The sequence below is a fragment of the Leucoraja erinacea genome, chromosome 10, assembly GCF_028641065.1.
Source record: "Leucoraja erinacea ecotype New England chromosome 10, Leri_hhj_1, whole genome shotgun sequence".
In the NCBI taxonomy this organism is placed as follows: Eukaryota; Metazoa; Chordata; class Chondrichthyes; order Rajiformes; family Rajidae; genus Leucoraja; species Leucoraja erinaceus.
Genome location: NC_073386.1, coordinates 4,465,997 through 4,481,283, shown reverse-complemented (window position 1 = coordinate 4,481,283; position 15,287 = coordinate 4,465,997). Strand labels below are relative to the sequence as shown.

Sequence of the window (15,287 nt, the reverse complement as noted above, 5' to 3'; positions counted from 1 at the left end):
TTGCAGTTCCTTCCTACACCTTCACATTTGGGATAGAGATAACATGCTGGAGTAACTCGGGGGTTCAGGGTACGCGCCTGGAGAAAAATGAACAGCTGACGTATCGCGTTGAGAAAAATCGGTCACAGAGCTCGTGTCAATTATTTTATTGAACGTTTCTGGAGAGAATTGAAAAGCAAAGAGAAGGTCCTCTACTTATGCATTCCAACTTTACTTCCACAATTCCATACCAGTATCAGTGCAGCACATATTCACATTTATGATCCTAGGGTCAGACAACATGCACAGGTCAGAGAGAGGGGAGAGTGCTTCATTCTAAACATTGCTGGAGCCTGATTCCACTAATGTACAATTGAAGACCTCAACGTACTTACTTATACATTCCTGACAAATGATTATTCTCTTTTGCTTTGTTAAAATGCAGTAAGATGGTCATAATTTTCTACAAAGTGCAAGTTAAACTTAAATCAGTCACAGCTGCAGTTGAGATTTATATGCGCATTTTAAAAAATAAATTAATACAAAAACACTCAAGGGATAAACCTGTTGGAAAGAGAAGAGTCACATACCCACTAACACATTCTTTTACATTTATGGAGCATTCCTTTGAGGCACATGCTAAGGAGACTGGTATTTAATTGATCAACTCAAGGTTGTTACACAAGAGTAATTAGTCAGTCTAACGTGCTTCAATATCATTTTTGCATCAGCTACATCATTTTTGCCTGGAGAAGAAACACCTGCATTTTTAGTGGAATAGTCCTGAGAAAACTGCCAAGAATCATGCATCTGAGTCCGAATCTAAGTTTAGTTTAAGTTTAGCTTAGAGATGTACTGCGGAAACAGGCCCTTCAGCCCACCTAGTCCGCGCCAACCAGCGATCCCCGCACACCAACACTGTCTTAAACAATTTACAAATTTTACCGAAGCCAATTAGCCTACAAACCTGTACGTCTTTGGAGCGTGGGAGGAAACCGGAGCACCCGGAGAAAAAACCCAGATCACGGGGAGAACGTACAAACTCCGCACAGACAGCACACAAAGTCAGACTCAAACTGAGGTCTCTGGCGCTGTAAGGCAGCAACTCTACCGCTGCGCCACCCGAAATCCATCACAATGGAAAGGTTAGTGCACCAGTTTTCACCTTCTTGAGTACAAAATCCATGGGCTAACGGATAAAACTATTCTGCTGGAGAGAGCTGGCAAGAGGTGGGAATTCCAGCCTGGTAGCTCCATCGATGAGTGTTGGCAAGCTTTACGGACCAGCTGGCCATTTTGTTTTATACATGTTCACAGATGTCGCTGAAAGCACTCCAAAGATGTACAAGTTTGTAGGCTAATTGGCTTGGTGTAATCGCAAGTTGTCCCTAATGTGCGTGGGATAGTGTAAGTGTGCGGGGATCACTGGTCGGCGAGTACTCGGTGGGCCGAAGGGCCTGTTCGCTTGCTGTATCTCCAAACTAAACTAAACTGTGTGCACATTTTGTAATCTTACAAACCAACATAAAGGGGGAAGGGAAATTTCAGCAACAGTATGGGTGGCGCAGCGATAGAGTTGCTGCCTTACAGTGCCGGAAACCTGGATTCGATCCCGACTACGGGTGCCTCCCGCGCTCCAAAAACGTACAGGTTTGTAGGTTAATTGGCTTGGTGTATGTGTAAATTGTCCCTGATGTATGTAGGATAGTGTTAGTGTGCGGGGATCGGTGGTCTGCGCGGACTCGGGGGTACGAAGGGCCGAAGGGCTGTTTACAGGATACTGAGTTGGATGATCAGCCATGATCATATTGAATGGCGGTGCAGGTTCGAAGGGCCGAATGGCCTACTCCTGCACCTATTTTCTATGTTTCTATGTTTCCGCGCGCTGTATCTAAACTAAATTAAATATGCAGCAGAGGAAAGAAAAACAACCATTATGTTTCCTCTCTCCTCCACAAATCCTTTGCTATGGCAAACTAGTTTTTTTTTCCAATAATGCAGTCTTGAGCAGATTAAACACAAACACCGACCTGGGTTTAGTGTAGCTGGTTGGGTCAAGATTACATTGCTGTCGATGGAGTCTGTGTGAAATCCTCCTCAGCAGTGCAGAGCAGAGACAGGACAGCGCTGAGACGTTGTGGCCTAGCACTGATCGCTTGCCCAGAGGACCAGGGCACTTTGATAGCACATCCAACAATGCAGCACTCTTGGCCTTCCCACAGTTAATTCAAAACTCTGAAGGAGTCCAAAACTCTGACGAGGCCCATCAATTCCGTGCCGACCAGCGATCCCCGCACATTAACATTATCCTACACACGCTCGGGACAATTTTACACTTACACCAAGCCAATGTACCTACAAACCAGCACGTCTTTGGAACCGGATCGCACGGTGAAAACCCATGCGGTCACGGGGAGAACGTAGAAGCTCCGTACAGACCCCATGTCAGGATCGAACCAGGGTCTCTGGTGCTGTAAGGCAGCAACTCTACCGCTATGCCACCCATATTGTTGACCTTCAATATGAATTGGGAATAGGCAGAGACGGGAAATTAGGTATTTCCAGTAATGGCAATATAACATGTTGTGCTCAAGAGCTTTCTTTGCAAGATGCTCTAACTTGTGTGAATGTACACACGGGGTTAACCTGACCTACATATTACACAGACTCATGTGCATCATTTTTGCGAGCTCTCAAGAATATTCCTTTACCTGCTCACAATAGCAAGGACAAGGCATTTGCAATTTTACATTTTTCATCCACAGTGCAGTGCAAAGAAACAAATAATCAGTGCTTTCCTGAGTCGACTTAATATAAGCGTTTTGCTTCATACTTGTACACTTTCAGTGCGTGGGCCATTCACAGACCAAATCTACATCAGATACCATCCAGAAAACACAATCATCTCTCAGTTTACAGGCAGACCAGAAACATACGTCAAACTACTTTACAAAAACAGGGATGACTTTGTGATTGTCTCTAAACACGTACTGTTAATGCCACTGCAAGAATTAGATTTGGAAAATATCTCACATCCTGGAATGCTCACAATTCAGCAAATTATTCATCTCAGTTTCAGTTCCTAAATATTTGCTTTAACCATTATTGGACTGGACGGATTTCAACCTCGTTTTTTTCTTCTGCGGAAGACGTATCCTGGTGGACGACATTCTGTCTCAGAGCGATCTCCGGGCCCCCTCCGTAGATCGAGTGCAGAAAATTCCACGTCTCCTCGGAAATTTGGCCGGAATCTGCTCCTGGATTTAGGAAGTTACATAACTCGATTATCAACAAGCCGGTCAGATTTTAGTTTGGTTTAGAGACACATGCCCACTGAGTCCGCGCTGACCACCTCCCTGTGTGGCTCAACACCTCCCTGTGTGCCTGGGTCCTAGACTTTCTCACCGCCAGGCCCCAGGTAGTCAAGATGGGAGGGAATACATCGAAGTCCCTCACCCTGAGCACAGGATCGCCCCAGGGTTGCATCCTCAGCCCCCTATTGTACTCCCTGTACACACATGACCGTGTGGCTAGGTTCAGCTCCAACTCAATAATTAAGTTTGCTGGTGACACTGTGGTGGTGGGCCTGATCTCAGACAACGAAGAGAAGGCCTACCGGGAGGAGGTGGCTGATCTAGCACTCTGGTGCCAGGTGCCGAAACGTTGCCTATTTCCTTCGCTCCATAGATGCTGCTGCACCCGCTGAGTTTCTCCAGCACTTTTGTCTACCTTCAATTTTCCAGCATCTGCAGTTCCTTCTTAAACACTTAACCTACAAGCATGTATGTCTTTGGAGTGTGGGAGGAAATCAAGGCCATGTCAATGGATATTTTTTGCCAAGTCAATGGATACTGAAGGCAGAGATAGATAGATTCTTGATTAGAACGGGTGTCAGGGGTTATGGGGAGAAAAGAGAATGGGCTTAAGAGGGAAAGAGGGATCAGCCATGATTGAATGGCGAAGTACACTTGATGGGCCAAATGGCCTAATTTGCTCCTATCATTAATGAACCAAAGCACCCGGGGAAAACCCAGGCAGGACATGGGGAGAACATACAAAAATCCACGCAGACAGCGCCTGTATTCAGGATCGAACCAGAGACCCTGCTGCTGTAAGGCAGCAACTCTACGCGCTGAGCCACCATTTTATCCTCATGGGCCACCCTTTTCAACTCATCCTTAACCCCCCCCCCCCCCAGTAAAACCCAGTAAAACCGCAAGCTCTAATTAAGAATGTTTTGAGTGAGATTTTTTGGTTTGCTAATGCACGGCTGAGGGCTTTGTTTTGATTACTGTGCATATGGCCGGGTTCATCGACCCTGTAAATCAACACAACCCGGTTAGTCTGATCACGCAACAACCAGTCCGAAGAAGAGTCTCGACACGAAAAATGTCACCCTATTCTTTCTCTTCAGAGATGCTGCCTGTCCCCGACGAGTTAATCCAGCATTTTGCATTTATCTTCAACCTGATTACGACCCCCCCCTTGGACAAAGCCAGGCAAATCAAGTCGGAAGATTGAGACATTTGCCTGCATAGCGTCTTATCACCCAGGGGTAGGAGTGTCATAAACCAGAGGACATTTTTATAGTGAGAGGAGGAAATATTTAATAGGAATCCGAGGGGAAACTTAGAGGGTGATTAGTATATGGAACGAGCAGCCGGAGGTGGTAGTTGAGGCAGGTACTATACCAACATTTAAAAGGTAATTGGACTGGTGCTTGGATACAGGACCATCTGAAGGAATCGGGTACTTTTCAGCCCCGCCGTTTATAATATCTGTACTCATCAGAACCCTAACCCTGACCCTAACACCCCGAAACCCTAACCCTAACACCCCAAAACCCCAACCCTAACACCCTGAAACCCTAACCCTAACACCCCGAAAAGGCGAACTGCGGTGCCTAAACGGCGGCGTCAAATGGTACTATTCCGCGTCTGAAGAGGGGTCCAGACCCGAAATGTCACCTCTCCAAACTCTCCAGAGATGCTACTTGATCCACTCTGCATACCTCCAGATTCAGGGACAGTTTATTCCCAGCTGTTATCAGGCAACTGAACCATCCTATTACCAATTAGATAATGGTCCCGGGATACTGTCTACATTATTGGACACCCTGAGACTATCTTTAATCAGACTTTATCTTGCACTAACCGTTATTCCCTTCATCCAGTATCTCTACAGTGTGGACGGCTTGATTGTAATCATGTATGGTCTATTTATTGACTGGATAGCAAGCAACAAAGCGCTTTTCACTCCATCTCTGTACACGTGGCAATAAAGTAAACTACACACGATGCTGCAGTAACTCAGTGAGCCAGGCAGCATCTCTGGTGAAAAGGAATATGTGACGTTTCTGTTACTCCAGAGATGCTGCCTGACCCGCTGAGTAACTCCAGTACTGTGTGTGTATGTGTCTATCTTTGGTACGAAACCAGCATCTGCAGTTTATCGTTTCTACATAATGCTTCCGTTTTTCTGTCCATTTCCCCCCCCCCCCCCCCCCCCCCCCCCACAGATGTCACGAGTCACTGAGTTCCTCCCGCACTTTGTGCTCAAGAATCAAAAGCATCTGCCATCTCCCGAGTCTTCAGCGTTCTAGGAAGTCTAACGAAACTGAAACAATCATGAAAATAGAACATGTGGACATACCTTGCTTTAAAGAGAGGTGGTTGCTCTTGCCAATGGCGATCTTAGTGTTATCAATTGGACCAGGATGCTCTAAAACATGGAGAATTAAACTGGTATTAAATTAGCGGATGATCATCATCTAAAATAATCGGCTAAAGTTATGCCTTTTAACGTTTGGAATAATGTTAACAATGTTTTATCTTGCATTAAACATTATTCCTTTATCGTGTATCTATATGCTCGATTGTAATCATGTATTGTCTTTCTGCTGACTGGATAGCACGCAACAAAAGCTTTTCACTGTACCTTGGTACACGTGACAAATAAACTAAACTGATTGTAACTGAACGCTTTATAATCTGATCTCTTCTGAAAAAAAAACACCAAGTAGTTTTCTTATTGTAATAATAAGAAATATATTCTGTAAACAGAGTTTTTTTGCACTTTTCTCACCTTACCGGGACTGTGGCTGTTATAATAACAACGTTTAAAAGAGATTTAAACAGGTATTTGGTTAGGAAAGGTTTAGAGGGACATAGAAAATAGGTGCCGGAGTAGGCCATTCGGCCCTTCAAGCCTGCACCGCCATTCAATATGATCATGGCTGAAGGGATGATCTTTAGAGGAACACATGCTGAACGCACATGTCCCTCTAAACCAGTGGTTCCCAATATGATCATGGCTGAAGGGATGATCTTTAGAGGGACACATGCTGAACGCACATGTCCCTCTAAACTCAAGAGTGTACAAGTCCAGCCGGATCGTTCTCTCAGCATATGACAGTCCCGCCATCCCTGGAATTAACCTTGTGAACCTACACTGCACTCCCTCCTTCCTGCACTGTTCTCTTGTCTCTTCTATGTTCACACAGAATACAAGTTGGAATAAACAAAGATCTGATGACACTCATTTCAAGCCTTCAGCGAGGAGGTTCACATACCATGCTCCTTGCCCTTGACAAATCCTTCCCATTCTCTGAACCACTGCATGCTAATGCAGTAGATAACAGAGGGCGATTCTTCTTCTTGGAAAGCTTTGTTTAACTGTTTCAAAAAAAAAAAAAAAAAAAAAATTGCAATCAGTTTATCAATGCACATCACAAACGTGGCAAACACCTGCAATAAACAGTGAATAATGTGCACAAAATAAACTTGTAAGAATTATGTATTTCACAATGTCATGACATCCTAATGCACGACATAGCAGAGCAGGAACGTTCAAGGCATTAGTACAGTTTTAATGTACAAATATCAAAAACAAATTTACAGCTAGTCTCAAAATGATTGCATAGACTCGGCAATCCTATGTAAAGATTAACAATTTAACACCGATCTTTCACTTTTACTGCTGACGTCCCTTGAATTTATAACCAGCAAAGTAAGAGTGAGACCAGCAAGAGAATTGTGGACGCAGCCCAGACCATCACACAAACCAACCTCCCTTCCCTCGACTCTATTTATACCTCACGCTGCCTCGGCAAGGCCAGCAGCTCTATCAAGGACCAATCTAACCCTGGTCACTCCCTCTTCCCTCCTCTCCCATCAGGCCAAAGGTATAGAAGTGAGAAAATGCACACCTCCGGATTTAGGAACAGTTTCTTCCCAGCTGTTATCAGGCAACTGAACCATCCTACCTCCAACCAGAGAGCAATCATGGGCTACTATCTACCTCATTGGAGACCCCGGACCTTGATCTGGCTGGATTGGACTTAAACTTGCACTAAACAGTATTCACACTATTCCCTTTATCATGTATGGCTCGATTGTATTCACACTATTCCCTTTACACTGTGAATGGCTCGATTGTAATCATGTGTTGTCTTTCCGCTGACTGGTGAGCACGCAACAAACGCTTTTCACTGTACCTCGGTACACGTGACAATAAACTAAACTCAAACTCAGAAGCAGAAAGTTGGATAGGATAACATAACAAAATTAGTTCAGATTCAGCGGTGGACTTTACAGCTGAAAGATGGTTTCTGATTATTGCACATAACTAGTTTAGCTTCAGTTTTCCTATGGTTAATCATTAGTAACAGGTCAAAATACCATGGTACAGCTCAGAGCAGACATGCTATTAACTGGTTTTACAGTGAAAAGTAAAAACTTTTTTGAAAGTGTCAGGGATATTAATATGGGAAATATCAATGTTTTGTTTTTGTTCCCAGTACAAATAAGATCTTGGGACAAGACTATTTAACTAAAATTGAGGTGCTGAATCAGTTTGGACTAGATTTAGCCGAAGATATTTTTTTGTTGACGAGAACATTTGACCACATGTGTTTCACACTTGGGCATGGTTACAGAAAACAGGTGCGGAAAGTCACTGCAGTAGCTAAAATATACTTTAGAAATGCAAGACCATAAATTAAAGAAACGCACAGTCGTCAGAATTAGCCAGTATCACACTTGCACGAAGATAGACACAAAAGGCTGGAGTAACTCAGTGGGTCGAACAGCATCTCTGGAGAAAGGGAAGAGGTGACATTTTGGGTCGAGACGCTTCCTCAGACCCGAAACGTCAGCTATTTCTTTTCTTCAGAGATGCTGTGTGACCCTCCAGCTGCGTTACTCCAGGATTTTGTGTCTATCCTCATGTAAATGTGATACTACATAGAAACATAGAAAATAGGTGCAGGAGGAGGCCATTCGGCCCTTCGAGCCAGCACCACCATTCATTGTGATCATGGCTGATCGTCCCCTATCAATAACCCATGCCTGCCTTCCCCCCATATCCCTTGACTCTACTAGCCCCTAGAGCTCTATCTAACTCTCTCTTAAATCCAGGCTAATTCTGACTGACTGAACTATCTTCGGTTTAAACAAGCATCTGCAGTTCCTCCCTGCACATTTTCATGAAACGATTACAACACGGAACAATGCTATTGGGCTCATCAGGTGCACACTGGATCCTTGCAAGCACAATCCAGTCACACACCTCCTCAGCTCTTTACTTGGAGCACAGCAGTGTTTTTCCCCTACGAGTAGTTAACAATTAACACCCCAAGCTTGTTTCTTGAGCTGGGACAACACCACCCACTGTGCAAACGTATGACTCAATGATTTGCCCCAAGGACCTGCTCGCACAAGCATTTCCCATCCTGCGAGGATTAAATTATCAAACTGACCTCCAGAAACTGCTAAAAGATCTTGGGCCAGTTTTTTTTTTTAAGTTAATGGAAAATTAAACATTTAAGAATTGACTGACCAACATGCACTACAAAAACTCGACAGATTTAACACCAGACTATTTATGAGACTTATTTAACATGCGTATGGAAGTTGGGAGGTCATGTTGCAGTTATGCACAACTTTGGTGAGGCCACATTTAGAGTATTGTGTTCAGATTTGGTCACCATTTATAGGAAAAATGTTGTAAAGCTGGAAAGGGTTCAGAGAAGATTTTGCCAGGATGTTGCCAGGACTCGAGGGACTGAGCTATAGGGTGAGGTTGAGCAGGCTAGGACTTCATTCCTTGGAGTACAAAAGGATGAGGGGTGATCTTATAGAGGTGTATAAAATCACAGGAGGAATAGATCGGGAGAGTGTTTTGCACAGAGTTGGGGAATCGAGAATCAGAGGACATACGCTTCAGGTGAGGGCGAAAAGATTTAAGGGGAATCCGAGGGGTAACTTAAAAAAAAACACACTAATGGTGGTGGGTGTATGGAGCAAGCTGCCAGAGGTGGTAGTTGAGGCAGGTACTATTGCAACGTTTAAGAAATATTTCAACAGATACGTGGATAGGATAGGTTTAGAGGGATATGGGCCAAAAGCAAGCAGGTGGGACTGATGTAGATGGGGTAAGTTGGCCGGTGTGGGCAAGTTGGGCCGAAGGGCCTGTTTCCACGCTGTATCATTCTAAGACTGTAACTTCTGTTTTCCTACCCGCACAAACATTTCCAGTTCCATCTTCCTTCTCTTTTCAAGCTTTTCAATCTCAATCTGACAGTGTTGACAGGTGTAGAGATGGTTAACAGCTGGACCCCCTCCAAACCTGAGAGGAGAGCAAAGCGGAAGTTCAATGTTTTATGAAACTCCTAGACAGTTGCAAGACAGTTGCAAGGCGGTAGAGTTGCTGCCAGACAGCACTTGCAACGTCGGAGACCTGGGTTCGATCCCGACAGCATGATAACAGGCCCTTCAGCCCATCGAGTCCATGTCGACCATCGATCACCCGTTCACACTAGTTCTATGTTATCCCACCTTCTCATCCGCTCCCTACACACTAGAGGGCAATATACAGAGGGCCAATCAACCTAAAACACGTGCACATCTTTGGGATGTGGGAGGAAACTGGAGCACCCCGAGGAAACGCGCACAGTCACAGGGAGAACGTGAAAACTCTACACAGACAGCACCCGAGGTCAGGATCAAACCCAGGTGTGAGGCAGCAAGCAGCTCAACCAGCTGAGCCACAGTGCCACCTAATCTAGGTGTCTTGGGAGTGGACAAGGAGGGTGGCAGACCAGGCTAAGATCTTCTTGGGTACCTTCAATTTTCCAGCATCTGCAGTTCCTTCTTAAACACCAAGATCCTCTTGGAGTGACTTAAGGGCCTGTCCCACTTTCACAACCTAATTCACGACCTTTTTTACTTGTGGACATTTTTCACCCCGACCTACGTGATGCCACGAGAACCTACGACTAGCATCATGCCTGCTACGACCTACCTACGACCCCGTGATGATCATGCTGCGAGTATGAGTCAAGGGCAAACTCGGCAGAGGTCGTGAATTAGGTTGTGAAAGTGGGACAGGCCCTTTACTTAGAAAATGTCTTCCTTGTGGTGGAGCGGTAGAGTTGCTGCCTTGCGATGCCAGATACCATAGTTCGATCCTGACTACGGGTGCTGTCCGTTTGGAGTTTGTACGTTCTCTCCGTGACCTGCATGGGCCTTTTCCGGGAGTTCCCGTTTCCTCCCACGCTCCAAAGACGTACAGGTTTGTAGGCTAATTGGCTTGGTATAATTCTAAATTGTCCCGAGTGCGTGGAGGAAAGTGTTATTGTGCTGGGATAGCTAGTCAGCGCGGATCCGGTGGGCCGAAAGGCCTGTTTCTGCGTTGTATCTCTAAACTAAACTTGTGCCCCACTATAGCAATCGTTTCAGGATGTAAGGAAGTGTCTGGTCAAATTTCCAGTGACACAAATAACCAAGATTCAGTTATTAGTGCATCTCATCGATGGGGAAAAGTGGTATACTGCATTTTTTAAAAACTTTCTGGGAATTTATCTGTGGGAACCAAAAATTAAAGTACTTGCCTTTTATTTGGAATCAGATCACTATCCAGTTTATCAAATTCCACTGGCAGTTTTAAGATTTAGATTTAAAAACACTAAGTGCTGGAGTAACTTGTATAAGAAGGAACTGCAGATGCTGCTTTAAACTGAAGAGAGACACAAAAAGCTGGAGTAACTCAGCGGGACAGGCAGCATCTCTGGAGGGATGCATTCCTTCTCTCCAGAAATGCTGCCTATCCCGCTGAGTTACTCCAGCTTTTTGTGGCTATCTGCTAGAGTAATGGACCAGGCAGCATCTGTGTAGGGCATGGACAGATAACGATTTGGGTCGGGACCTTTCAGTCTGAAGAAGGGTCCCGACCCGAAATATTACCAGTCCATTTCCTCCACAGATACTGCCTGACCTGCTGAGAACCCCCAGCACTTTGGGTTTTTTTTTTTTTTTTGCTCAAGACTCCAGCATCTTTTGTGTCTCCCTGAGATTTATTTGCAGAATAGCATCATGTAATCAGGCCTCAAGGACTGAATATACCGATTCCATTAATATTAGGTTTTCCATTTGAAAACATCTGTGCAGAACAGTGCCCCAAGTAAGACATCTTGTTGGCATTTTATAAAGGCAGCTGGAACATGGATAGATGTTTAGGAAAATATTAAGCCTGCACAAACATCTCTCAGAGATGAGACTTGTAAAGGGTTACACACCTGCTGTACAAATAGTCCCATACATTCTGAGGCAGCATCACGACCAGGTCGTCTATGTAACTGGCTTTCCGAGGGGGAACACCTGCAACAGATGAATGGACACCTCATTATTAACAGGGTGGCACAGTGGCGCAGCTGATAGAGCCACTAACTCAGTGCCAGTGACCCGGGGTTCCATCCCGATCTCGGGTGCTGTCCTTCTGGAGTTAGCGCACTCTCCCCGTGACCCCGTGGGTTTCTTCCCGTGTCCCAAAGACGTGTGGGTTTGTAGGTTAATTGGCCCCTTAGCGTGAGGGAGTGGATGAGAAAGTGGGATAAAAAAGAACAAGTGCGCCAAGGTGATCGACGATCATCATTGTGGGTTGAATGAAGGGCCTATTTCCACGACATTGAGTATAGACGTTGGGCGGTCATGTTACAGTTATATCAGACGTTGGCGAGGCCACATTTAGAGTGTTGTGCTCAGTTTTGGTCACCATGTTGTAGGAAAGATGTGGCCCAGCTTGAAATGGTTCAGAGAAGATTGGCGAGGAGGTTGCCAGGACTCGAGGGCCTGAGCTATAGGAGGAGGTTGAGCAGGCTAGGGCTTTATGCCTTGGAACGCCAGAGGATGAGGTGTATAAAATCATGAGAGGAATAGATCGGGTAAACAAACAGAAACTTAGGCTCACAGTTGGGGAATTGAGAACCAGAGGGCATAGGTTTAAGGTGGAGGGGGAAGTATTTAATGGAAACCCGAGTAACATTTTTTTTGTGGGTGTATGGAACACGTTTCTGGAGGCAGGAGTTGAGGCAGGTACAATCACAACATTTAAGAAATATTTACACAGGTACATAGATAGGATAAGTTTAGAGGGATATGGGCCAAAAACAAGCGGGTGGGACTAATGCAGACAGGATGTGTTGGTCAGCATGGCAAGTTGGGCTGAAGGGCCTGTTCCCATGCCATATTACTCTATTTAAAAAATTTTAAAAATGACATGTTGGTCATCTGTATGTGAGCTTTCAATTCTTTAAAGGACAATATTGAATACTGTTCACAAGAGGAGTTTATTTTGCAATTTACTTTGGTATTCTGAAGATATTGATTCTTTGCTTGAGAACACTTCTGCAGGCAGAGAGCTTCCTCTGATACCTTTGGCAGCCAAGCATGTCTCTGCTATTCAGCAGACAAAATGTGTACGAAGGAACTGCAGATGCTGGTTTACAGCGAAGATGGACGCAAAATGCTGGAGTAACTCAGCGGGACGGGCAGCATCTCTGGAGAGAAGGAGTGGGTCGAGGCGCTTCTTCATACCCAGGTGTTGTCTGTCCATCTACTATTCGGCAGTCATTTTATAAATATTACTGCATTGGTTTCAGGATCAGAAACCCATCGTAGTCCAGGCACGCTGGGGTTAATTGTAAATGGAAGAGCGAACTGTACACTGCAAGGACCAGGAAGCGAGCGGGTAAGATCATCTCTGACCCCAAGCTCTTTGAATCACTTCCCTTTGGAAGGCGACTCCGGACTGTCAAAGCCGCCACAGCCAGACATAAAAACAGCTTTTTTTTTCCACGAGCAGTAGCTCTACTCAATAACCTAAAGTCTGTAGCCTCCTTTTGCTCTGGTATTTTATTTTATTCACATGTTTAAACTATAATGTTTTATTCTTAATGTTTTATGTTTTATTATTAAATATTTACTGTATGTCGTGTTGTTACTTGCGGGCGGAGCACCAAGGCAAATTCCTTGTATGTGCACATACTTGGCCAATGAACTTATTCATTCATTCATTCATGTGGATCCTGAACGATACAAAAGCTGGGATGGAATCTATGGTCTGTGAGCAACCAGTGAGTGATTGGGAGGGTTAATAATTAGCATATGTACAGTGCATGGTCTTACCTCCATGGACACAGAGGAACTCTTTATTGCTAATGGGCCCGGGCTCTGCAAACGTCTTGAATTTGTTCAGCCACTGACGCGAGATGTAGAACTGGAGCAGACTTGGCTCCATCATATTCAGCAGATGCGTTACTCGCTGCCTTTCCTTCTGCATCTCGTCGCTGCTCTTCCTGCCGAGTCAAAGTAGAAGACACTGTAGCACTGAAATTTACCGCGGCTAGATTTCCCCCAGCCTCTCCCCACCATCCAGTTCATCAACAGGAAAAATGTTCCCAATGTTGGGGGAGTCCAGAACCAGGAGCCACAGTTTAAGAATAAGGAGTAAGCCATTTAGAACGGAGACAAGGAAACACTTTTTCTCACAGAGGGTGGTGAGTCTGTGGAATTCTCTGCCTCAGAGGGCAGTGGAGACAGGTTCTCTGGATGCTTTCAAGAGAGAGCTAGATGGGGCTCTTAAAGATAGCGGAGTCAGGGGATTTGGAGAGAAGGCAGGAACGGGGTACTGATTGTAGATGATCAGCCATGAACACATTGAATGGCGGTGCTGGCTCGAAGGGCAAATGGCCTACTCCTGCACCAGTAAGGATGGCAGGGTGGCGCAGCGGCAGAGTTGCTGCCTCACAGTGCCAGAGACCCAGGCACCATTCTGACTACGGGTGCTATTTGGACGGAGTTTGCACGTTCTTCCCGTGGGATTTTTGTCGCAGTGCGATTATCTGTGTCATTGCTCTGAATACTCAAACATGAAAAAAAATGTAATTTCATTCAGTTTCAAGATACAGCAAGGAAACAGGCCCTCCGGCCCACACACCGACCAGCAACCACCCTGAACACTAGCACTATCCTACACACTAGGGACAATTTTACTGAAGCCAATTAAGCTACAAACCTGCACGTCTTTTGGAGTGTGGGAGAAATCCAGTGCACCCAGAGAAAAATCACGCGGTCACAGGGAGATCGTGCAAACTCCGTACAGACAGCGCCCGTAGTCAAGATCAAACCTAGGTCTCTTGAGCTGTAAAGCAGCAAATCTACCGCTGTACGGCACTGAATGGTGAAATTAATTAAATGAACACACTTCTTAATTAGTTCAATTTGATCCAGAGTGAAAAATCATTCGGAGATTCCTTCATGTGATACAGCTTTCCCCTAATAACGTGGGAGTCCCTTGTCCGTAAGTCACTCCTTTGAAAGCTGCACAATTAGTCTGGCCCCTTTGTTTCCTTCAATGTCCCAAAACAATTTCATTCTCAATTACCATTTGAATGCAGAACAGGGGAATCAAGAATATGGCATTTAGGAGACTTCCGGATTGCAGCAAAAGGAGGGTTATGGATTATGCGTAAGCAGTAAGCAAAGTTGGTCTTGGCATCACGATCGGCACAGACATTATGGGCTGAAGGGACTGTTCTTGTGCTGTGCTGTGATATGTTCAATGCAATGACAACAGACAATTATCTCACTGAGTGAGAAAAATACTAACGTTACCATATTCAATAGTTCACTCACTGCTTTGTCTTTCCTGCAGACATGAACAATAAAGAGAGCACAGAAAATATAACCCATTTATGAACGAAACAGAAGATGCTCTCTATTTAGACTCACACAGCATGGGAACAGGCCCTTTGCCCCATCTCGCCCACAATGCTACACTACTCCCAACTGCTGCATTTGGCCCACATCCCTCCAAACATTTCCTATCCATGTACCTGCTCTAATGTCCTGATAGTACCTGCCTCAACTACCCCCTCTGGCAGCTCATTCCATGCACCCCACCCTCTGTCTGTAACTGGTGCAAACTTTAGACGTGTAGTTAGGAACTGCAGATGCTGGTTTACACCAAAG

General features: G+C 45.1%; 1 protein-coding gene across 2 annotated transcripts in view; it reads right to left on the bottom strand.

Moving 5' to 3' along the window:
- Positions 1-481: 481 nt before the first annotated feature.
- usp33 (ubiquitin specific peptidase 33) overlaps positions 482-15,287 on the bottom strand; it is a 71,673-nt gene continuing 56,867 nt past the window's right edge. Inside the window, exons 19-25 of one of the 2 annotated variants that reach the window (XR_008724089.1) lie at positions 13,443-13,612; positions 11,555-11,636; positions 9,498-9,606; positions 6,551-6,653; positions 5,632-5,700; positions 2,343-3,236; positions 482-946 (exon numbers count right to left, since the gene is read on the bottom strand). Coding sequence is in view for 1 of the 2 variants with exons in the window: in XM_055641312.1 (XP_055497287.1) it covers positions 3,082-3,236; positions 5,632-5,700; positions 6,551-6,653; positions 9,498-9,606; positions 11,555-11,636; positions 13,443-13,612 (688 nt within the window). In the remaining variant the exon portion in view is untranslated. Of the gene's footprint in view, positions 3,237-5,631; positions 5,701-6,550; positions 6,654-9,497; positions 9,607-11,554; positions 11,637-13,442; positions 13,613-15,287 lie in introns of both variants that reach the window. The other variant, XM_055641312.1, reaches the window with a different exon arrangement.